Source organism: Ascaphus truei, chromosome 14 (genome assembly GCF_040206685.1).
Source record: "Ascaphus truei isolate aAscTru1 chromosome 14, aAscTru1.hap1, whole genome shotgun sequence".
NCBI classification, from domain to species: Eukaryota; Metazoa; Chordata; class Amphibia; order Anura; family Ascaphidae; genus Ascaphus; species Ascaphus truei.
The window spans coordinates 20,676,622-20,701,681 of NC_134496.1; the positions used below are offsets into that span (position 1 = coordinate 20,676,622).

Genomic DNA, 25,060 nt, shown 5'->3' on the forward strand with positions numbered 1-25,060 from the left:
TCAAAGGAGAACGTATCGGTCGGCAGCCTAGATAATTACATTGCCTTAAAGGCATGGAACTGCTGCATTTATTAGAAAAACATAATATCCCATTCTGGAAGGCCAGGTTATTATAAAACTAGATTATCAATTTAAACTGCTCTAACAACATCGGAAATGATTACGGGAGCTGCGCCTGGGATACTGTGCGGGGGATCTGGCTGCTCACGTGGCTGTAATAATATAAACAATGTTTAGGTGTCACTACAGATACATAAAACAACGTTACTTTGAGCGATACTTTTAGTACAATATTAATATTTGTATTATATACTAGGTATGATACCATTTGTAATATTGTTCATTCATGTCCCTCCTTTCTGTACCCTTACTTATCTCTAAAAAAAATGAAGTAAAAAAAAAGGCACTGTATGTGTGAGGTTCAAACACTAATAACTAATGATAATATGTTTCCTGCCTTCTGATTGGCTGGCCTCTTTATTATAGAGGCTAACACGAGTTCTCCCCTCTGTCACGTGACACAGCCTGCCTATCACGTGGCTGGCGTCGGCGTCGTCTGCCAATAGGAGGCGTCCCAGCCCGAGTTGCTGCGGATTGGCAGCATGTGAAGCGGAGGAGGGGGGGAGGATGCACGGCTGCAGCAGAGGCTTCGCTTAGATTACGTTACGTAGGTGAGTTGCCTCCTCCGAGGGCGAGCCTGGCTCCTCTCGTAAATCCCCGAGTTGTATGTAACCCACTGTCCATCCTTGACTGCGGGTGGTACGGTCCGGCCGCACTGTGCGGAGAGCAAGGCCTCTGGACCGGGACGAACCAACTCACCCGGGGAGTGTGCAGCGATGCATGTTGGGAGATGTAGTCCAGCATGACGTCAGGAATAGGGAGCACGAAGCAACCTCGCACAGGTTGCCATGACAACCACACTACGTTCTGACCAATATATAATATTATCATTTACATGTACAGTATAGAGAGAGAAAAAAATACAGCGCTAACACATAGATCTAATGATAAATCAATAATATACCACAACATGAGAAAGTCCAATCCAGAGAGTATCAAAATACAGTGTCATAAACTCCTCTTCTTGAGAGTAGAAAGTCAAAAGCCAGTAGAATAAATGATGAGGAGGCTGCTGCATCAAAGGGGTATCACTCCCCGGTGAAACTATAGAAAAAAGGACAAAAGCGCACCCCCTAGTGCAATAACCTGCAAGACATAGAATACTATCATTTTTAATGAAATAGATGTGTGATAAGCAGTGCACACTTACAAGATGGATATAGAACAATTCATATAAAGGTATCTTTGGTATTGTCGTGTGGTTAGCCGGATAATGGGAAGAGAGGGCAACCGCCAATACTCACTACCACAGCCTGCCCGTGGAGCACCGCCGAAAACTGTGAGTAACAGCAAAATACTGATATCACCAGACAACGGTGTCCCGATCACTCCGGGGTGATGCACATGGGTCCCGATGTAAGCTGGTAACCCTGGCGTACAATCAAAATCCAATGGTATTAGTGTCCACGATAGATTCAAGACACCACGTGATGAAGTCTTGAATCTATCATGGACACTAATACCATTGGATTTTGATTGTGGTGGTACGCCAGGGTTACCAGCTTACATCGGGACCCATGTGCATCAACCTGCACATGGTTCCTGTGTCTTCGGATAATACCCAGCATGCATCTCTCCATACATCTTCGCGTTGTCTGAAGCTTCTGAATTATCTGCGCATTTAGGGTCCAAGTCTCACACCCACACGTGAGCACGGGCTGATACACGGGTCACACCCACACGTGAGCACGAGCTGATACACGGGTCACACCCACACGTGAGCACGGGCTGATACACGCGTCACACCCACACGTGAGCACGGGCTGATACACGGGTCACACCCACACGTGAGCACGGGCTGATACACGGGTCACACCCACACGTGAGCACGGGCTGATATACGGGTCCAACACTTTCCTATTGAGGCACGGTGGAAGGTTCACTTAAAAGATGGTCTTGTTTCTTCTAAACACGCTCCATCCCATATATATATATATTCTCAGATTGACTTAATTAGGAAGGTTTCCATCCCATATATATATATATTCTCAGATTGACTTAATTAGGAAGGTTTCCATCCATTGTTACTCGCCGACCTTTTCTAGTTCTATTCCATTCATTTCGATTTTGGTATTACGGTATATATATTATAAATGTAAGTTTCTTCAACATTTTTACTTCATGCATTTAAAAAGGCTGGGGTATGGACAGAATCAAACGCTTTTTTTCTAATCTATGAATCCCAGGCTGAGTGTTGGATGGTTTTCATTACTTTGGGAAATAACTTCTTGTATCACTTGGATGGGGACTAATAGTGTTGCACCCACTGTGACATCCCGCTTGTTCTCTGGTCTCATGGCAAAGTCCAGGGTCTGTAGCAGCCGATTAGTGAGAATCTTCGTAAACATCTTGTAAGTGATTGGAAGTAGGCTGATTGGTCTGTAGTCCTTGGGGTCTTTGTCTCCTTGTGGATGAGGATAAGGGCTGGGACCCGCTGCGCCCGGCGGCGCGGGCGGCCGCGTGAGTGTTCCCCACCAGCAGGGGAATCCTCCCGAGCCGGTCCCAGTCCCCCCTCGCTGACGGCTCACTACGCACTGTGACGCGTCAGTCGCCACAGGATTCAAGAAAATTGTGATCCCGATCGGCAACGCGTCACGTGGTGCGCTGATGAGCCAATCAGCGGTGGGGGCGGGAGCTGTCAGGAAGCAAGGTAGGAGGAGGAGAGGTGTGTGTGTGTGTGTGTGTGTGTGCGCGCGCTCTTACCTTCCAGAAGCAGCTCGAGCCCAGGGAGGGGGGGGGAGTAGCGGGTCCCTCCGCTCAAGCCATGCCCCCTCTCTCGCTCAAGCCACGCCCCCCTCCCGCTCAAGCCACGCCACTCCCGCCCACCTCCCGCTCCGGCTCCCGCTCCCTACAGACCGCATATCGCGGTCTGTGTCTGTCAGCGCCCCGCCTGTCTGCAGTGCGGGCGCGCTGACTGAGGGAGCGGGGCCTTAGCCTAACTATGGTATTACTCCATTGTTCTAAAATGTTCCTGTTCTTCGAGCAGCGTGTAAGAGTTCTGCAAGGATCTTATCTACTTCTTCCTCAGCTTCTTTCCAGGTTTCAGTTGTAATTTCACCTTCCCCGGGAGCCTTCCCGGTCCTCATGGATTTTATTGCCTTTGCCACGTCTTCTGGAAGAATGCATTGTTCGTGGTTTCTTCTCACTCTTCTTCTGCTGGATTATACCCTGTGTTGTCTGTGCGCTTATATTTTTTTGTAGTCATGAACTCTCTATGATAAGTGCATTCTCTTTTATTGTTGATCCATTGTCTTGAGTGCAATGATTTGCTTCTTCCCAATCATAAGTGACTGCTGCGTCTTCTTAAACATGTTATCTTTGATAGTCTTGCTCATTATATTGGAATGACATTTTCTTACGTCTTCAGTTACATGCTGGCAGATCATCTTGCACAGCTCTGTATATTCAATTGTTCTTGCATCTTGGGATCGTTTCATTTTTGCAGTTTACTCAGTCACTTCCTGGTCTCATCTGATATTCTCTTATCCTGTTTTTAGCTATTGTTCTCCCAAAAAATTCTGCGCTTTTCACTACAATTGTTAGGAACCGTAGAGAAGGCCAGAAGCTGCATTTGTGTTAAACCATCCATTTTGTCTGCTCTGGCTAGCTAAGATATAATTTCTCATGTATTCAGCTTCTGCCAAGATACATTTTCTCTTTACTCAGCTTTTCACTGAGATATATTTTTATGTGGTCAGCTTTTTGCTGTTTTAATCAATAGTAGGAGACTAGTTCCCTAGGAATGCAGAATCACACCACATAGCTGCCGTGGAAATCACGGTTGTAGATAATGAAGACAATGAGAAAGTTATGTATTTCAGACAGTGCCTGTCTTGGGAGAATTACACCCCAAGATCATTCCACTAACATGTCCTGCCCCTAAATCACGCCTCTAACCTAAGTTACGCCTAAGTTACGCCTCTAACCAATACTTTCTTTTTTCTGTATAAAAATCTTCACCCTATGCTTAATAAACGAGGCAAAGGATTTGAACCATTGTGTGCATTTCTTTCGTTTTCCTTGCTCGCACGTTTTAACAGATCGGAGATCAACAGTGCCAGGGCGTGGTAAAGCTTCTCGGGAAATCTGCAGGGTGCAGTGCTGTGTGTGTATCCAGTCACAGAGGCCTTCAGCCCTTTTTCAAAGTGGCAGGGCAGGTTCTTTCAACAATCTTTATTTTTTTTTAATAAATGTTTGTTAAAGTATCCCATCTTGAGGCAGCTGAAGCGATGTTTCAGCTGTAGTTTAAATTCTCTGCTGTTGTTTTTGAGGTTCTTTAATTGCATGTGTCTTGTTAGCTAGGATATAGTCCATTTCATTATTTATTCGATTGGGTCCATTTTCTATTTGGATTCTTGTTGAAGAATGAATTCCTGATGTGGACATTTTCACATTCTGCAAATTCTCCCAATCCGGCCCCACATTCATTCCTGTTACCGTAAGCATTCTTGCCAACGGACGCTTCGTCTTTCTACTGGGCACCAATCTATGCATTGAAATCTCCAATAATGTACTTGAAGGAACTCCTTTTTTTGTCAAGTTGGTTTATTTCATTGTAGAAGTCTTCCACTTCTTTGTCTGTGTGACTCGATGCTGGAGCATATACTTTGATAATTGGAAGCTAGTATCGCTTCTCGATTTCTTGTTAACAATGAAGCCTACTTCCACCGATTCTTCCATTTTCTGTAAGATTGTAGGTGTCTGCTTTTGAGCTCCACGAGGCCTTCCTCTTTTCATCTTACTGCACTGAGGCCAACAATATCCCATTTATTCTTTTCCAGCTCGTCTCCCAGTTCTTGCAGATCTGTTCCACTGCAGAGTCCGGCAGGTGTAAGTAGCCAGGTTTAGGTTAGAATGAGAGCTTGTGTTTAACCTCCGGGGATTCTTTGCCCTCTACCTATGCCTTCTTCCTGAGCACTATCCAGCCCAGGGTTAAATCCGGCCTATGTAGAATGAGGGCTATTACTTTTCCGTATCTTTCATATTTGGGATGGGTGAATTAGTGTGTGTGTGTGTGTGTGTGTGTGTGTGTGTGTGTGTATCACACACTTCTCCATTCCAAATAATCAAAATGTCATCTTTGGAACTGCCATAGTAGACCAGGTTTTCCCCAAAGGGGGCACCTGTTCAGACAGCTTGGTCTTCCCAACAACCCATATATAAATTGGCATAACTGGGGGCAAACCTGGTACCTATGGCCGTCCAACACAGATCTGCAAGAAATACTCTCAAACATAAAATAATTGTGTCTAAGTATAAAATCTATACTATATAATAAAAAATAGTATTTTGCATAGAGGTAAGTGATTCATCTGGAATAATACTGCCCAGTGTTTACTCTGTAACGGTGTAAGCTCGTGTATGGCGATTGGGCCACTTGCATCGTGCAATCTGTAAATGCTCTTCCATTCGATCTCTGAGCATCAATGATATAAAGTGAAAGTGACGTGCCCAAGGTCACAAGGAGCTGACACCGCAAATTGAACCATGTTCCCCTGATTCACACTCGGTGCCATTGTTATTAGTCAGTGCCCTTACCCGCTGAGCCTTTACCCCGCCGTGCCTTTACTCACTGAGCCGCTACTTCAGCCCTACATATTCACATTCACTGGGTCGTTGTGAAGGGAGGAAAGGGTTAATACCTGATTTGCCATGCATTACTGTTGTTGCCCTGTCCCTGCCATTTTTTATTCCCCATTTGCAGGCCATTCCCTGTCTGTGAGGGTAAAAGACAAGATGCATTGCTTGCCATACCCTCTAACGAACACATAATAGCAGATCTTAAATGTAAGGCAGGAGGTATTTTTTTGTAAGTCCAAGCAGGAATTACTTGGACATCCAGCTGTGATATGGGTGAATGAGCTTCGGTATTTTTATGATGGAGCCTCAAAGAGATCGATCTGATTAGCATCTTCCTGTCTAAAATAGTGTCAGTTATGAAAAGACCCAGCAGACCCATAATGTATACAAAACTGACATACTGATGCACAGCAGATGCCAGGCTAGTGACCCCTCCGGGTCAAAAATCAGACTTAGTGGCCCCAAGTTATGGGTGTAGCCCAGGTATGCTAAGTGGCATGGGCGTCAACCTGACCCATGCGCCCTGCCCACCGGACAGCGCTTTTGACCGGTCCTATGAACTGTGGGTCACTTGGCTATTCGTGTTTTTTTTTGTTCCCACGAGGGGATTGGATCCACATGTTAAAGATAGCTTTGGGCAGTCTATAAATGTGGCTTCCCATTTATTCCCAGGGTGATTCCTGAATTTTAATCCATGATGTAAAGATGCAAAACTTTGTGCCAGTACAGCAGCAACCAGTCCAGGAGTGCATGGGTTAATAACCACATAACCACAGGACTTTTAAAACCAAGGCTGCATTTCTTGCACTGGCAAGCAAAGGACAATTTCTTTCGTTCCAAGGACAATTTATTTCGTTTCCTGATCCCAGTGAGTGTGGTTTTAAGTGTATTCTGCAGATGTCGTGTGTTTGTCTATTAAGGAAATAAATCACAATTTATTTTGCAACTTGTTCTGTTCAATCAAGTACCCAGAAATATAAATGTGTTGATAAAAGTTGATGTCATCGTGACAGTCGTATCAACTAACCACCAATAACACAGTGAGGAATAATGCTTCCCATGCGCACACACTGCACCCAGGACATGCATGGAGGGACACTATATAATATGTCTCTGTCTTTGCAGTCTCGGATGTCTCACACAGAGGACCGGCGTTATGTGGAACTCTGTCAGGATTCAGTACGTCTCACGGCTGAGAGTGTCGGTCTGGATATCAGCGATGAGGTGGCTGCACTGCTAGCCGAGGATGTGTGTTACCGGCTCAGGGAGGTCACGCAGGTATATACAAGGGCTGGGCGTGTATATACAGAGGGGCGTGCTGACCAAGTTCTCTCATTCCCTCCCTCAGTTCAGTGTAGTCTCTCTCCCTCCTCCTCAGCACGCACTCTCTGACTCTGTGTCAGTGCGCAGTCTCTCAGACACTCTCTCTCTATCTCTTCAGTGTACAGTTTCTCAAAAACTCAGTTGAGCTTGCAGTCTCTCAGACACACTCAGTTCAGCGCACATTTCTCACACTCACTCTCTCTCAGTTCAGTGCGCAGTCTCTCAGACACTCTCGGCGACGCAGACTGACTGTGGAGGATTTTAACCGTGCCCTGCGCTGGAGCAATGTGGAGGTGAGTGTGATGAGGTCACAGTGTGCGCCTGGGATGTCATATGAAGTATTGTGTGTGATGTCATGGAAGTGAAGTGTCACAGATGCTCTGTGTCTCTCTTCCCCTCAATTTCTCAGCATTGTGTCTCAGGCTGTCTCTTTTGGCTTGCTTTTCTCTCTCAGGCTCTGTCTCTCAGCACTCTGTCTTTCTGTGTCAGATTGTCTTTCAGGCTCCCAGCGCTCTCTTAGTCAGGCTGTCTCTCTGTCAGGCTTTCTCTCAGGCTCCCAGCCGTCTCTCAGCACTCTCAAGCTGTCTCAGCACTCTATCTCTGTGTAGCTGTCTCTTAGCATGCTCTCTGTTTCTGTCAGGCTGTCTGCGGTCATGGCTCCCCAGACGCGGTCTCTTTCCGCAGTATTAGAGATGGAGACTGTCACTTCGCTGAGGATCGAGAAATCAACCTGGTGGAGCTGGCATTGGCAAACAAATATCCCTAAAGGGACCGCCGAGACTGCCGTGAGGGTGAGAGACTGCGTGAGAGGTGAGAGACTGCCGTGAGAGGTGAGAGAGTCTGCCATGAGAGAGTCTGCCGTGAGAAGTGAGAGAGTCTGCCGTGAGAGGTGAGAGAGTCTGCCGTGAGAGGTGAGAGAGTCTGCCGTGAGAGGTGAGAGAGTCTGCCGTGAGAGAGTCTGCCGTGAGAGGTGAGAGAGTCTGCGTGAGAGGTTGCCGAGACTGCAGTGGGAGTGGCAGTGAAGCAATGATGACCTCTGGAGATGAGTGTGAGTGCGCACACAGAGCTGTCTCTTTTCTTCTCAGTTCATGTCTCATATCTGGATGGAAAGGAAACCTGGAGCCTCAGGGCACTGGTGAGATCACATCTATGTCCGTGTGTCACCTCTAACCCCCCCCCCGTGTGTCACCTCTACCCCCCGTGTGTCACCTCTACCCCCCCCCCCGTGTGTCACCTCTACCCCCCCCGTGTGTCACCTCTACCCCCCCCCGTGTGTCACCTCTACCCCTACCGTGTGTCACCTCTACCCCCCCCGTGTGTCACCTCTACCCCCCCGTGTGTCACCTCTACCCCCTCCCCCCCCGTGTGTCACCTCTACCACCCCCGTGTGTCACCTCTACCACCCCGTGTGTCACCTCTACCACCCCCGTGTGTCACCTTCTACCATCCCCCGTGTGTCACCTCTACCACCCCGTGTGTCACCTCTACCACCCCCCGTGTGTCACCTCTACCACCCCCGTGTGTCACCTCTACCACCCCCCGTGTGTCACCTCTACCCCCCCCGTGTGTCACCTCTACCCCCACCGTGTGTCACATCTACCCCCCCGTGTGTCACCTCTACCCCCCCGTGTGTCACCTCTACCCCCCGTGTGTCACCTCTACCCCCCGTGTGTCACCTCTACCACCCCCCGTGTGTCACCTCTACCCCCCGTGTGTCACCTCTACCCCCCCGTGTGTCACCTCTACCCCCCGTGTGTCACCTCTACCCCCCCCGTGTGTCACCTCTACCCCCCCCGTGTGTCACCTCTACCCCGCCCGTGTGTCACCTCTACCCCCCCCGTGTGTCACCTCTACCCCCCCCGGTGTCCACCTCTACCCCCCCCCGTGTGTCACCTCTACCCCCCCGTGTGTCACCTCTACCCCCCCGTGTGTCACCTCTACCCCCCCGTGTGTCACCTCTACCAACCCCCGTGTGTCACCTCTACCCCCCGTGGGTCACTCTACCACCCCCGTGTGTCACCTCTACCCCCCCCGTGTGTCACCTCTACCCCACCGTGTGTCACCTCTACCCCCCCGTGTGTCACCTCTACCCCCCGTGTGTCACCTCTACCCCCCGTGTGTCACCTCTACCCCCCCGTGTGTCACCTCTACCCCCCCCGTGTGTCACCTCTACCCCCCCGTGTGTCACCTCTACCCCCCCGTGAGTCACCTCTACCCCCCCCGTGTGTCACCTCTACCACCCCCGCTGTGTCCTCTAACACCCCGTGTGTCACCTCTCCCCCCCCGTGTGTCACCCTCTACCCCCCCGTGTGTCACCTCTACCCCCGGGTGTCACCTCTACCCCCCCTCCCCCCCCCCCGTGTGTCACCTCTACCCCCCCGTGTGTCACCTCTACCCCCCCCGTGTGTCACCTCACCCTACCCCCCGTGGTGTCACCTTTACCCCCCCCCCGTGTGTCACCTCTACCCCCCCGTGTGTCACCTCTACCCCCCCCTGTGTGTCACCTCTACCCCCCCGTGTGTCACCTCTACCCCCCCCGTGTGTCACCTCTACCCCCCCCGTGTGTCACCTCTACCCCCCCGTGTGTCACCTCTACCCCCCCTGTGTGTCACCTCTACCCCCCCCGTGTGTCACCTCTACCCCCCCGTGTGTCACCTCTACCCCCCCCGTGTGTCACCTCTACCCCCCCCGTGTGTCACCTCTACCCCCCCCGTGTGTCACCTCTACCCCCCCGTGTGTCACCTCTACCCCCCCGTGTGTCACCTCTACCCCCCCGTGTGTCACCTCTACCCCCCCGTGTGTCACCTCTACCACCCCCCGTGTGTCACCTCTACCACCCCCCGTGTGTCACCTCTACCACCCCCCGTGTGTCACCTCTACCCCCCCCGTGTGTCACCTCTACCCCCACCGTGTGTCACCTCTACCCCCCCGTGTGTCACCTCTACCCCCCCGTGTGTCACCTCTACCACCCCCCGTGTGTCACCTCTACCCCCCCGTGTGTCACCTCTACCCCCCCGTGTGTCACCTCTACCCCCCCGTGTGTCACCTCTACCACCCCCCGTGTGTCACCTCTACCACCCCCGTGTGTCACCTCTACCCCCCGTGTGTCACCTCTACCCCCCCCCGTGTGTCACCTCTACCCCCTCCCGTGTGTCACCTTTACCCCCCGTGTGTCACCTCTACCCCCCCCCCCGTGTGTCACCTCTACCCCCTCCCGTGTGTCACCTCTACCCCCCCTGTGTGTCACCTCTACCCCCCCGTGTGTCACCTCTACCCCCCCCCCGTGTGTCACCTCTACCCCCCCCCGTGTGTCACCTCTACCCCCCCCGTGTGTCACCTCTACCCCCCCGTGTGTCACCTCTACCCCCCTGTGTGTCACCTCTACCCCCCCCGTGTGTCACCTCTACCCCCCCGTGTGTCACCTCTACCCCCCCGTGTGTCACCTCTACCCCCCTGTGTGTCACCTCTACTCCTCTTCACTCTGTGCTCCTTTCTATCCCCCCCCCATCATGGGCGCCTGTCTATCCTCCCTTCTCCCCCCCATCATGTGCCCCTCTATACTTCCCCCCACCCTCCTGTTCCTGTGTATCTTTTACTCCTCCCCTCCCCCCATGCGCGCGTCACCTGCGTGTCACTGTCACGTTTTTCTCTCTCCAGTCCCTGCTGCGGTGTCTCTCCTGACAGAGGACCTGTTAAAGTATTACCAGCGGGTCACTCGGTCTGTTCTCGGTGACGATCCGCAGCTCATGAAGGTGAGAGATAGCTGGGCTTCCAGCTCCACCACTCCTCTCTCTCACCTATCCCCATTCTCTCTCTCAATCTTTCGCTCTGACTCTTACTCACTCTCTCTGTCTCTCTGTCTGTCTCTCACTCTCACCCCCGTCTCAGTCACTCACACCCCGTCCCCCTCTCTCACCCCCTGTCCCTCCCTCGTTCTCTCTCACACCCCCCGTGTGTGTGTCTTTCTCTCTCTCTCTCGTCCCTTCCTCTCTTTCTCTCCTGTCCCTTCTTCTTTCTCTCCTCTCTCTTTCTCTCCTGTCCCTTCCTCTCTCACTCCTATCCCTTCCTCTCTCTCTCTCTCGACCCTTCCTCTCTCTCTCTCGTCCCTTCCTCTCTCTCTCTCGACCCTTCCTCTCTCTCTCTCTCTCTCTCGTCCCTTCCTCTCTCTCTCTCTCTCTCGTCCCTTCCTCTCTCTCTCTCTCTCTCGTCCCTTCCTCTCTCTCTCTCTCTCGTCCCTTCCTCTCTCTCTCTCGTCCCTTCCTCTCTCTCTCTCTCTCTCTCTCTCGTCCCTTCCTCTCTCTCTCTCTCTCGTCCCTTCCTCTCTCTCTCTCTCGTCCCTTCCTCTCTCTCTCGTCCCTTCCTCTCTCTCTCTCGTCCCTTCCTCTCTCTCTCTCTCCTGTCTCTCTCCTGTCCCTGTCTCTCTCCTGTCCCTTCCTCTCTTTCTCTCCTGTCTTTCTCTCCTATCCCTTCCTCTCTTTCTCTCCTGTCTTTCTCTCCTATCCCTTCCTCTCTTTCTCTCCTGTCTTTCTCTCCTATCCCTTCCTCTCTTTCTCTCCTGTCTTTCTCTCCTGTCCCTTCCTCTCTTTCTCTCCTGTCCCTTCCTCTCTTTCTCTCCTGTCCCTTCCTCTCTTTCTCTCCTGTCCCTTCCTCTCTCTCTCTCTCTCTCTCCTGTCCCTTCCTCTCTCTCTCTCTCTCTCTCTCTCTCTCTCTCCTGTCCCTTTCTCTCTCTCTCTCTCTCTCTCTCTCTCTCTCTCTCTCTCTCTCTCTCTCTCTCTCTCTCTCTCTCTCTCTCTCTCTCTCTCTCTCTCTCTCTCTCTCTCTCTCTATCCCTTCCTCTCTCTTCCTCTCTTCCTCTCTTTCTCTCTTTCTCTCTCCCTCTCTCTCCTATCCCTTCCTCTCTTTCTCTCTCCTATCCCTTCCTCTCTTTCTCTCTCCTATCCCTTCCTCTCTTTCTCTCCTGTCCCTTCCTCTCTTTCTCTCCTGTCCCTTCCTCTCTTTCTCTCCTGTCCCTTCCTCTCTCTCTCTCTCTCCTGTCCCTTCCTCTCTCTCTCTCTCTCTCTCTCTCCTGTCCCTTCCTCTCTCTCTCTCCTGTCCCTTTCTCTCTCTCTCTCTCTCTCTTCTCTCTCTCTCTCCTCTCTCTCTCTCTCTCTCTCTCTCTCTCTCTCTCTCTCTCTCTCTCTCTCTCCTATCCCTTCCTCTCTCTTCCTCTCTTTCTCTCTTTCTCTCTCCTATCCCTTCCTCTCTTTCTCTCTCCTATCCCTTCCTCTCTTTCTCTCATTTCTCTCCTGTCCCTTCCTCTTTCTCTCCTCTCTCTTTCTCTCTCTCTCTCCTGTCCCTTCCTCTCTTTCTCTCCTGTCCCTTCCTCTTTCTCTCCTGTCCCTTCCTCTCTTTCTCTCATGTCCCTTCCTCTCTTTCTCTCCTGTCCCTTCCTCTCTTTCTCTTCTGTCCCTTCCTCTTTCTCTCCTGTCCCTTCCTCTTTCTCTCCTGTCCCTTCCTCTCTTTCTCTCCTGTCCCTTCCTCTCTTTCTTTCTCTCCTGTCCCTTCCTCTCTTTCTTTCTCTCCTGTCCCTTCCTCTCTTTTTCTCCTGTCCCTTCCTCTTTCTTTCTCTCCTGTCCCTTCCTCTCTTTCTTTCTCTCCTGTCCCTTCCTCTCTCCTCCCCATAGTTGGCTCTCCAGGACTTGCAGACAAACTCGAAGATCGCTGCTCTCCTGCCGTACTTTGTGTATGTGGTGAGCGGGGTGAGTATATATTTTTATATATCCCTATAAAATGCGGCAGGCTTAAGCTCATAGGGCTCCATGTTAAAATGGATGAGAAATAAAAAGTGACACACTGTGCTCATTTGCATGTCATTACCCAGAATCCCTGGCTGCAATAGCACTGTGTTTGCAAAGAGATAATGGGGAAAGGCCTGTCTGGGACATGTGAATGCAACACTTATTTAGTTACTATAGAACAGAAGAGCACAGAGAGACACTTCTCATGGTGTAGCCAGGTTTATTCACAAATGTATTTGGCTACAAAGGGATTATATGCTCTCCCATATTGGGTTCTTGGTACAAAGCACATCCGGCTCGGTCCCAGTGTCAGCGCTCCTCCGCGGTGTCGCCTCGCGCTGTGTATTACGCCAAGATTGGAAGAATATGGGGAACTATAATAAGAACTGAATATGTATAACTGTGCAAGATGATCCGCAAACGTGTGAGATAATGCAACTGTGATACGGTGAGGAAGACTACCAAAGATAACAAAAGCCCCCTCTCCCTCCTCCCTTTCTCCCTCCCTCCACATTCTCTCTCCTTCCCTCCTCATTCTCTCTCCCTCCCTCCTCATTCTCTCTCCCTCCCTCCTCATTCTCCCTCCCTCCTCATTCTCTCTCCCTCCATCTCTCCCTTCTCTCTCCCCCTCACTCCCCTCTTCCTTCTCCCCCGCTCCTCCCATCTTTCTCTCCCCCCTCTCTTTCTTTCTCTCCCCCCTCTCCTCTTTCTCTCTTCCCCCTCTCAGGTGAAGTCGGTCAGTCACGATCTGGACCAGCTGAGCCGTCTCTTGCAGTTAGTGCGCTCTCTGTTGTGGAACCCGTTCCTTTACCTGGGTTATTATGGCTGCAGTCTCATGCAGAGCGTCCTGTACTGTGTGACGGAGCCTCTCGCTGCCTCCATCAACCCCCTCAATGACCACTGGACGCTGCGAGACTACGGGGCCGGTCTGCTAAGCTGTATATGGTGAGGAGAGCTGTGTGTGTGATCATTGGGGAGGCTTCATCCAGCAGTGGGGAGACACGGATCTGGAGATGATACATGTATATGTGTATATACATATCTACATATATACACACACGTGTGTGTGTGTGTGTATAATCTGTGTATAGACACAACCCCCTCATCCTCTCCCTTACCTTTCAGGACGCACAAGGACTTGGCCGGATTTCTGTACCCCCAGATCCTGCAGTCCCTGCAGAAGGTGTTGGGGGACCCCGTACGCCCTCTCTGCTCCCACTACGGAGCTGTGGTAGGACTGCACGCCCTGGGGTGGAAGGTAATGATCTGCGGAGTGTGGGGGGAAGCAGTGTCTGTCTGTGGAGGAGAGGCCAGTGATGCGGAAGGGAGCAGAGTAACACTCAGCATGGGGAAAGTGTGCAGTGATGCTCTACGGGGGAGGATGATGCTCTGGGGGGGGGAGAGTACCTTCTTAACCCCTTCCACCCACTCCTCCCCCCTCTCTCCCGTTTCTCCTACTCATCCAGGCAGTGGAGCAGGTTCTGTACCCTCTGCTCCCGACATACTGGACCGCTCTGCAGACTGTGCTGGATGATTACTCCATGTCTAACGCACAGGTCAAGGCTGATGGACACAAGGTGTACGGAGCTATCCTGGTGAGTGGGGGAGGGAAGAGGAGAGAGAATGGAGGAGGGGGGGGGTGGAGGGTAAAGAAAATATGGGGGGAGGGAGTTAAGAAGATATGGGGGTGGAAGGGGGGAGAAGAGCAGATGATGGGGTGGGAGGAGAAGAGAGGGGTGAGCAAGGGCAGAAGATGTTGGGAGAGATGAGGTGGAGGGAGCAGAGGGACGGGTAGAAAGGGAAAGACAGGGATTTCTGAAGAGCCGACGCATTCATCTCTTCCTCCCCCTCAGGTCGCGGTCGAGCGTCTCCTCAAAATGAAAGCTCGCTGCTGTGACGCTGTCCCCGGCTCTCTTCCGCTTTCTCCCCTGTCCCCCTGCACTCCCTCCTCCTCCTCCGTCCCCCTGCGGGAGATGTACCGCGAGCTGTACCGCTTTTTTGGGGACAGCCTGGCTGTTCGTTTTGGGACAGGAGGTGCCCCGTCACGGGAGGGAGGGGCTCCGCGGGGCCCCCAGGAGCCCAAGAAGGAAGGGCCCGGAGAGGGGGTGCGGAAGATGCCCCAGCTGACAGCCCATGCAGAGGAGGAGGTGGGGGGAGGCAGACAGCCCCAGCGCCCTCCCCCGCCTCTGCTGCCCCCCTCCTCTCGCCCGCGGGGGACACCCCGGCAGGGTCAGAGGTCACAGGGGGTGAGGGAGGTATTTCAGAGGAGCAGGCTTACACCGCGGGGCTCCCCGCGCTTCACCTTCCTCATTGGCGGGAGGCAGACCGGGCGGGCCGGAGGGGGGCGCAGGTTTCAGAGCGTCTTTCAGCAACACACGGGGCCCGGAGCCACAGCCTCCCGCTATGCCCAGAAATTGCCCATGATAGGGAGGGTGGCAAGAGCGGGGCGGCGAGGGGCACACGCAGAGCTGTCACTGTATCTGCCACTGTGACATTGAATAACTGTGTGTGTGACACACTGCATAACTGAGATGTTACAGCGGGCAACTGATAAACACTGGCAGAGTGAAACGGAGCATCGGAGTAATGCTCTGTGTGTGATAAGTATACACGTGACGTGTGTGACACTGTACTTACAGGACACTGAGTGTGCATGTGATCCACTATGTGACACTGAAACAGAATTCCCATCCAAGTGTCGTGTGTGAGAAACACTTATTTGCTGTATCTCAGACACTATATGTATGAGACACTTAATCTGCCTGTGAGACACAGCTGTATAAGAGGGGCGGTATAGTGTGTATGCCTGTGTGTCAATGTTTGTCCAGCAGTGTGATATCTCTGCATGTGAAGGCTTGTGTATTACTGCATTAGAGTGTGATATACAGAGAAAAGAAATGTCTGCATACGTGGTGATACTTTTTCAGTGGACAGATAGATAAAATGATAGTGTACATTATGATTTAATCTAAAAAGAACTAATGTTGATCCACGAAAAGGTATCACAGGCTACATTGAATCTGCTTTTCTCCTAGACCAATACGGCTATTGGAACGTTGTATATTAGAGTATGTATGTGTGTCTCCTGTATATCAGTGTGTGTTGTACAGGGGGGAGGGAAGGTTTTTGGATTTATTATTAAAACTCTGGTTTATATACAGTGTAGTGTGCATCTCTCCTTGATTTTATCGTATGTATTTCCACTCTCACGCATTATGTACAAATCTATAACGCGTGTTCAGGAAAAAGGGACCCTTTTAGTTTTTCATCATATCTTTTATATATTTCTCGCTCAATCCCCATGAAAGTGTGCACTTGTAGCTATTATGTACATTAACACTATATAAGAAGCACAATGTAGATGAAATTGATGTCACAATATTATGTGAACAAGTTCCAGATACGCTGCAGGAGTTGCGTGTTCATTAAACGGGAACTAGGAGTTTTTCCTTCGTAGCTTGTAAATGTGTTAAACACTGATATTACTATAAAGTGTGTGTTCAAAATCCCGTCCTGCTGAACCGCGCGCCCGGAGACGAGAACGCCGCGGTCTGATCGCATCATCGATAACGCGCTGACCCAGCTGCTCTCATTCCTGAATGATACGCTGTTTTATGAATTTGTTTTTCAGTCCTCCTAGCGACCGGAGATATTTTCTGTCCGCGTTTTGGACCATAATTCTCTCTGTCTCATGCACTTTATAACATGTAACTTCTTCACTAACCACCATTCTTAAATGTAATAATCTCCTGCAACAGACCTATAATTGCAAAAAAAATCATGAAAATCTAGTGTTTTTTTCTGCAAGATATGAAAAAAATTTAACGGGTCCCTTTTTTTTCCTCCTGAACACAGTATAAAATATATATATATATATTTACACACAGGTAATGCATCTTCTATACTGAGTGAAATACAGATTTAGCACACATTACATACACATGCAATAGAGTTTAGCATCTGTGATAAGCTACATAAATGTAACAGGATTAATGAACTAGAAAATCAAATGACAGGAGTCCCAGATCTGGAAAAAAGAAGTACATGTGTGGTGCACACCGTGGGATATTAATTCAGAGATGTATAACCATTGGCTTAACACACTGTCTCTGGCAGTGCAGACGCACGTACGTACGTATATCAGGAGCTCAGTCTCTGCAAGATATGACAGAAAATAAAAGGGGTCCTGTTTTTCTGAACATGTCATTTTTCAACCTCATCTACTAGGAGGTTAACTATATACACTGTCCATCAAGTTCAACCTATGTTAAATTTGGACAACAGATACTTTATCCTATATTTGTTTTTCCAGTATTTTTATCCAGAGGAAGGCAAACAAAAAAACCCAGTGACTATGGTGACCAGACGTCCCGGTTTAGCCCGGATAGTCCCAGTTTTTAATGGAGCTGTCCCAGTGCTCCAATAATTGTCAAAATGTCCCAGTTTTGCAAGGACAGTCCCGGTTATTAATGAGCTGCTGTCCTCCCTGTTTGAGCGGGTAGGAGGAGAGCCGAGGTTGGAGGAGATCAGAGGAGGATGCTGAGCGCAGAGCTGATCACAGAACAAGCTTGTAAGAGGGAGGAGAGCAGGGCTGTCTGACTGCTTAACCACTTCTGGGCAGCAGGCGGCGCTGCAGAGCACAGCATAGCTACTCTCGAAATCTCCCGCTCCCGTGTGTGTTGGTGTGTGTCTCTGTGTTGGTCGCGGCCCCAGTGCCTTCTACATACAAACACTGGCCCTCAATGGGGCTGGGCCCAGTAAGTACCTTTGCGCGGAAGGTGCAGCCGCGCTGTACTACAATTTTCCCCAAAGACAATGAAATTGAATTTAGAAGTTGCAACGGAGGGGTGGCCACGCCCTGCCGGCGGTTCAGCCAATGAGGGCAAACCAGCCGCGTGAGGTCATGGCCATGCCCACTCAAACTCTGTACTCCTACAGCTAGGAGTAGAGTTTGTTATTTTTGAATAGCACTCACCGGACTGTAGCTATTGCAGTCAAGCCAGGGAGTCTCAGCCTCACTCCCCCTGAAGCTACGTCAACACACCGTGGGTGGTAGCAAGACGGAGGCCCGTGCGACCGGGCAGTACCGCTAATGCGTCATTGAACGCAGCGGGAAGACAGCAGGGCGGTAGAGCAGATCGGAGGCTCAAATTATTTATCGCACAGGGGTCTGAGAACGCAGTGGAGTGGGGGAGAAAGACCGGCAAGGTGACCCATGTAAGTGCATAGTGCGGTACAATCCCACTGGCGAGCGTGTGCGTGAGAGCCAAGTGCTCCGATTGGACGCATTGACGCTAACGGCACAGCGACGGCACACGGCTGTGTGAAGGTGTCCTGGAAGCAGCCGCAGCATGGAACGCTCGGCAGACAGGAGAAATCAGCTGAAAGAAGTTTGGAAGCCAACATGGAAGCTGGGGGAAGTAAAGTGTTGCTTACTAAAACTAGGCGAGTCCTTAGCTTAGTTTAATAGAGAATAAAAGAGAGTTGATATCATGGAACTGAAAGAAATATATTTTCACCTTAGTACTATGGTTATACAACCAGAAGAAGGACCTTCTAAGGGGGCGGTATAATCCCTGCATCAAAAGAAAAAAGCTGCAAAAAAAAATGAAGACTGAGGCCCCACTGCACGCGCCTGCACATCCGCCTTGCGACCTGGCTATACCGCGATCTGCAGGCGGCGTTCCAAGGATGTAAAACAAGAAATATAAATATACCCACACAAAGAGCGAAGATGGTGGGAAAATGCCCAAAACCTATTAAAAGGACATGCGTTACGTCAGGTACAGTGGGTAACGATCAGCACAGACGCAAGCAGCGCAGGTTGGGGAGCCCAGATGGGAGGTAAACAGCAGAGCAAGGAGGAACAAGGAGCAAAAAACGGAAACATCAGAGATTCTACCATGGGCAGAAGGCCATGTTACAGATATAACAGCCATACATATACCAGGGCCAGAAAATATTACAGCAGATTTTCAGTCACAACCTAATTCACCTGCGAGTATGGTCATTAGACAACCAAGTATTCTGCAAATTGGTAAAATGTTGGGGCAACCAGAAATAGTTCTGATGGCTACTTGCCAAAACAAAGGTGGAAAATTATTGTGCAAGGCACTTTCATCCCAGCGCAAGGCACACAGAGGCCCTCGGTTTCAAGTGGCAGTTCAAACTGGCATATATTTTCCCTCCAATTCCTCTAATTTGAAAGATAATGAGGAAGATTAAGACCGATCAAGCAGAGGTGATACTGGTGGTACCATATTGGCCAAGGAGACCATGGTTTTCCCATTTCATAAACATGGTGATAGAGACACCGTGGCATCTACCAAATATCCGGGAACTGATAATACAAGGACCAGTATATCACCCAGAGCCCAAACAATTGGCCGTGGCGGCTTGGAGATTGAGTGGAAGGCATTAAGAGAGAAGAGCTGTTCAGATAGAACAATAAAAACCCTGTTGGAAGCAATAAACAAATCTACATCAACGGTATACTACCGAATTTGGTTGTTTCAGACTGGTGTGTTAAACAAAAACAGATGTTTTCCTCTCCAAATACACTGACACTAGTAGAATTCCTACAAGAAGGGTTTGATAGAGGACTCGGCCTCAGATCATTGAAGGTGCAAGTTTCTGCATTATCAGCACTGTTGGAGAAGAATCTAGCAACTGAAAAGCTCGTTATTCGTTTTTTTACAAGCGTTCAAGAGGTTAAGGCCGCAAATCAAGAATAGAGTGCCAGCATGGGACCTATCACTAGTACTGGATGTTCTCACAATGCAGCCTTTTCAACCTATAGATCCAATGCCCTTGAAGTTATCATGGAAGGTTGCATTCCTTATAGCTATTACATCAGCAAGGAGAGTGGGAGAATTACAAGCCTTGTCTTGTAAAGAACCGTTTCTGGTCATCCACCAAGATAAAGCAGTGATGTGACCAGTGTACCATTTCTTACCGAAAGTCGTTTCTCAATTTCATATAAAAACCTTCATGTTGCCCAAAACCAGGTAATAAGAAGGAAGATTGCATAATCTTGACGTAGTGAGGTGCTTGAAAACCTATATCGAGAGGGTGCAAGACATAAGAAAGTCAGATAGGCTGTTTATCATTCCAGAAGGACCAAGGACGGGCCAAGCAGCGTCAAAAGCAACAATCTCCAAATGGATTGTATCATGTATCAGAAAATCGTACGAAAACAAAGGACAAAATCCGCCGTTGAACTTAAAGGCACACTCAACGAGAGCAATGGCCACTTCGTGGGCATTCAAGGCACAAGCATCACCGGCACAAATCTGCAAAGCGGCAGTATGGTCTTCATTTAACACATTTATGAAGTATTACAGGTTAGAAATTCGGGATTCAGCTGACGCAAGCTTTGGTCGAAAAGTGCTACAGTCTGTAATAAAATAAAGTGGAAGACTGTAATAAATAAAGTGGTTGAAACTGATATTGGCATTTGTTTTTTTCTTACCCTAGCAGTATTATTTAGGGAGGGAATGTCCCTACGGTGCCCACTGCCAGGGTGAACAGGAAAGGTGAAAATGTAACCAACTTACTGTAATTTTCTTTTCCTGGAGCCATGGCAGTGGGCACATAGTTACCCTCCCTATGTATGCCTTATATATATCAGTTGTATTTTTCAGCTATGGGAGAATCCAAAGACTAATCTGCAGGTAGTGGGAGGGGCCTTTTATGGCCTACCTGCAAGAATTCAATTTCCTATCCTACTCAGCAGAGGATAGTTAACCCTATGGTGCTCACTGCCATGGTTCCAGGAAAATAAAATTACGGTAAGTTGGTTAAATTTTCTTTCTCCCTGGATCAACATCCTTCCCATATTTACTTATTTGGTATATGCCTGTATATCTTTCCTTTCTATAAAGATGTCCAACCTTTTTGCGAACAAATCTATTGTGTCTGCCATCACAGTCTCCATGGGTAATGAATTCCACATTTTAACTGCCCTTACTGTAAAGAACCCTTTCCTTTGATCTTGGTGAAATCTCCTTTCCTCCAACCTTACAGTATTGTATGACCCTGTGTCATTTGTACTGCCCTTGGGATGAATAATTCTTTTGAAAGCTCCTTCTACTGTCCCCGAATATATTTGTATATAGTTATCATATCCCGTTAGACACCTCTTTTCCAATGTAAACAAATGTAATTTAGCTAGCCTCTCCTCATAAATCAGATTATCCATCCCCTACATTCATTTGGTGGCTCTTCTCTGCACTTTTTCTAATTCCATGTCTTTATGGAGTGGTGCAAAAACTGTACTCCATATTCAAGGTGTGGTCTTACTAATGCTTTGTAATAGGGCATAATTATGTTTACTTCACTTCCATCCATTGCCCATTTAATGCAACATACGATCTTGTTTGCCTTTGCAGCTACTGCCTGACTTTGGGCACTATTGCTAAGCCTGCTGTCTACAAGCCATCCTAAATCCTTCTCCATCAAGGATTCCCCTAGTTTATCCCCATTTAATTTGTAAGCCTCCTGTTTATCTTTGTTTCCCAAACACATAACCTTATATTTATTATGTATTAAACCTCACCTGCCATTTACCTGCCTATGTTTCCAGTCTCTCCAAGTCCTTCTCCGATAAGGTAGTCGTGCTACCTTGCACAATTTAGCGTCGTCAACAACAATGATATACATAAATATATACACATATCTCCCCTTTATTGCAGCTCGTTTTATACCTGTACATATATAATACACATGATTGCGTGGGGTTGGGGTGTTACAGTTTCCGGTAGGCCCCCACGGTGAGATCGAACAGCTTTGCGTTAGACACTTGTCCCTGTTTGTCCAGCAGGAAGTAGAGGGGACAACCTTTGACTTTTAGGGGTATCATAGCAGGGACCTCAGAGCGGTGAGCCATGGAGGACACGTGACGCAGGGGGACACTGAAGGACGAGCCGTGGCCGAACATGGCTGACGTGACGATGGTGACACGCTCCCCACCACCATGCAGGGTGATAGCGCTGACAGAGCGTCGTGAGAAGAGGAGGCCGGCTGCCATTATGAGGGAGCCTGGAGGTGGGGACACAGTAAGAGAGCCAGGGATGACATGGTGATATACATTGACAGAGCCTTGGGTTGGGGTGTGATACGTGGCAGACACGGGCAGAAAGGCTGGGAGGGGGGGGGGGGGGGGAGGCGAGGCATTAAGTGGGGACACAATGACACAGCCCTGGACAGAAAAGGGGACACGTTAAAAGTGACAAAGTCTGTGAGATAGGAGGCCGCCATGATGAGAGCCTAGGGGGCAGAGATGTGACAACACAAGAGGCTGCCAATAAGTTTTACCCCTTCTATTTGCCCAGTTTCTAATTAACCCTGTGCCCAATTTGCCCCACCCCACCGTATTTATCCTCCCCCTCCATATTTACCCCTCTCGCCCTCTATATATGCCCCACTCCGCCATTTCTACCCCCTCTTTCTCTCCCCCCCCCCCCCACACACGCACCCATAGTCAGGCAGCTTAGGGTGAATCCTGCCCTCCAAAGGGGGGACCCCATGTTTCTCCCCGGGCTCTGCCCCGGCTCCTGCTCCGGGCTCCGGCCCCTGGTGTCCCGCAGGGAGGTGAAGCCGAAGTGCGCCAGGTAGGCCCAGAACACGGCCTGGGCGGCGCAGAACCCCCCGAGAAGCCGGAAGAAGCGCGGCCTCCGATGCTCGAACAGCACTACATCTCGGGGCACCGCCTCGGCCCGCAGGAATCGCGAGGCCCCCGCAGTCACATAAGCACCGGGTCTTAACCGGGACCCGGCTACAGCGTCGCCTAGCAACCACAGTAGGCGCATGGCTACCGTCGCATTACAGGGTGACCCCGCGTGACGTCACTACGCTGCGAGGGGCGCTGGGAGTTGTGTTCTAGTTTTTGCTAAGGGGTGTGCCAAGATGGCCGGCTGCGCTGATGATGTGCCAAGATGGCCGGCTGCGCTGATGGTGTGCCAAGATGGCCGGCTGCCATTGAGATTCTCGATTTGCTCCGACCATCTTTCCCCAGCTCCGCCTGCCACTGGTGTTACTGGAAAAGAAGCTTATAAAATGTAAAAGATGCACAATGTGCTGTTTATGACCTCTTTTTTTCATAGACCCTGTGGTAAATGTTATAGTATTATGATAATAATTTAAAAAAAATGTGTATGTTTTATAAAACAATTATAATGTAATTATTGACAAAAATAGTAACAGATTAAAAACGATTTAAAAATAAAATAAATAAATATATATTTTTTTGCGTTTGTCCAAGAATAATTTCCCATCCACCCCCCTCCCAGAGTTCACTCGTCTGGTTTTTAGGGGGGGAGGGGGGTGGTGAAGCACAAACTTAAAAGTAAAGAACAATATTAGATGAGAGCAGGGATCTTCAACCAGTTTTCCACAGGGACCATGGGCCAGGTCATAAAATATTAGCAGTAGATGGACCACAAGCTTATTGCAAATGTAATTTTAAATATTTACTACAGTATTTCAAAATGTTGGTAAAACAGAATCTAAGAGAATCTAAGGGCCACCGGTTGAAGAGCCCTGGATTAGAGATTAAACATAAATTGAACATCGAAGACTGTGAACAGACCCTGAAAAATCACAATAGAAAGACTATTAAATATGAGAAATGAAGGAGAAGAGGGAATAGTCAAAGATGATTCTTGGGCAGCGGGCTTGGGGTGTTGATGAGATATTGTGGTATTACTGACAATAAGGGAATAGTTTGGGTATAGGGGTGACAGGGAGGGAGTGTGTGGGTGTAGGACTGACAGTGAGGCTGAGTTTGGGTGTAGGGGTGACAGTGAGGGAGATTGGGTGTAGGGGTGCTAGTGAGGGTGAGTGTGGGTGTAGGGATGGCAGTGAGGGAGTGGGTGTAGGGGTGGCAGTGAGGGGGTGCAGGTGGCAGTGAGGGAGTGTGGGTGGCAGTGAGGGAGAATTTGGGTGTAGGGGTGACATCCTTAGGCCTGGGACATAGTAGCTTCAGTAGTAGATGCACTAACCCCCTGCATCTGTCATCAGCGCAGCTATAGTTTCCCTTTCCGCATGCGTGCTGATGCGTGCGGAGGCTCAGAAACTTTGCCGAGACAGGCAAGTTTCAAATTTGCCGCTCGGGGAAGCGGAGGAGCAGTCACGTGACCGCTCACAGCCAATGGGAGTGGGGGACTAGCTCCGCCTCCAGACACGCCTCTGCTCCGCCTCCTGACACGCCCCCCGAGCGCGCTCACTGCCTCGCCTGCCAGGACAGGAAAAAGCTAAATTTTGAGCAGGCGAGGCAGAGCAGGAGCGCAGCTGAACCTGCTATGTGACAGGCCTTATACAGTTACACAGTTACACAGTTAGCACCCTTACCCAGTAACATAGCACTCTTAAATAGTTAGCATAATGAACCCTTCTCCTAGTCTTTGATCTCCTTGAGAAAGCACCTATTCGATGCGAAACGCGTGGGAGGAGATTCCGTCTTTTTTTGTAGTTTTTTCTGTTTTTTTTTAGTATGGAACCAATAAATAATTTTCATTTTATTATCTGGCGAGTTCTCCCTTCCTACGGGGTTGCAGTCCCACCAAGCCTTTCTTTTTTTCATATTGGCATTTCTGTGATTGGAGCGACCACATGGGCAGTACGGATCCTCCTACAGCGCCTGCTGACAGCACTTGGCCAGTTGAGTGAGAGGCGATGAACTACAGGGAGCATAAGCGGCTCCACACACGAGGTACCAGCTACAACGTAGGGGTAATGCCCTTGCCCCTATTTGACTACCAGGGTAGGTACTCATATTACCCCAGACGTGACCTCTTTTCTCCCTTCAACTCAATTATCGTATACCTTTTGTAACTATCCCACTTTGTATCACCCCATTACCAAGATATAACAGAGACTTCTTATTACAGTGCTTTTCCTTGAGCTTTTATTCGGCTTTTTCTACAATTGTTAAATAGTTATAACCCAGATATAGGGGCCGAAACGTTGGATTCTCTCGATTGTAATACTCGTTTCTTCACGTTCCTGCGACGTGCGGCTTTTATTTCTCTGACGGTTGGGGCGATGTATATATTTGTGCGATTGCGACAGTATGTAGCGTGCGTAGGACAAGTGTTTAAGAACCCTCCCGGATTTGCTTATAAAAGAGGACAAAATCATAAAGGATTTGTTGATTCAGGCTGACAGAAAGGACTATTATTATGTTCCCCACTTCTTAAGTACACCGAAAGTAGGGTGCGTAAAGTGTTACAACTGCTCGGTCTGCAATAACCTTAACACCA

General features: G+C 49.5%; 2 protein-coding genes across 2 annotated transcripts; one reads left to right on the forward strand and one right to left on the reverse strand.

The window, feature by feature from the left end:
* Positions 1–6,808: 6,808 nt before the first annotated feature.
* On the forward strand, positions 6,809–21,365 carry TAF6L (TATA-box binding protein associated factor 6 like). The gene is given in 12 exon segments (XM_075570063.1): positions 6,809–6,978; positions 7,230–7,316; positions 7,664–7,774; positions 7,776–7,814; positions 8,090–8,129; positions 8,132–8,158; positions 10,681–10,775; positions 12,687–12,761; positions 13,528–13,745; positions 13,926–14,058; positions 14,267–14,395; positions 14,654–21,365. Coding segments are annotated over 12 exon segments (1,740 nt in total). The 5' UTR covers positions 6,809–6,831; the 3' UTR covers positions 15,293–21,365.
* A 101-nt stretch (positions 21,366–21,466) lies between these two features.
* Positions 21,467–22,685, reverse strand: TMEM223 (transmembrane protein 223). The gene is made up of 2 exons (XM_075570062.1): positions 22,276–22,685; positions 21,467–21,839 (listed from the first exon to the last, which is right to left on the reverse strand). The coding sequence occupies exons 1-2, from the start codon at positions 22,607–22,609 to the stop codon at positions 21,547–21,549; spliced, it is 627 nt and encodes a 208-aa protein (XP_075426177.1). The 5' UTR covers positions 22,610–22,685; the 3' UTR covers positions 21,467–21,546.
* Between the last annotated feature and the right edge of the window lie 2,375 nt (positions 22,686–25,060).

Bases quoted from the DNA above. Each gene is read 5' to 3' on its own strand.
- TMEM223 (XM_075570062.1), bottom strand. From the start codon at position 22,609: ATGCGCCTACTGTGGTTGCTAGGCGACGCTGTAGCCGGGTCCCGGTTA. The intron at 21,840-22,275 runs GTGCGTGTGTGG...CCCCACCTCCAG, and splicing joins CCTAAGCTGCCTGACTATGG to GCTCCCTCATAATGGCAGCC.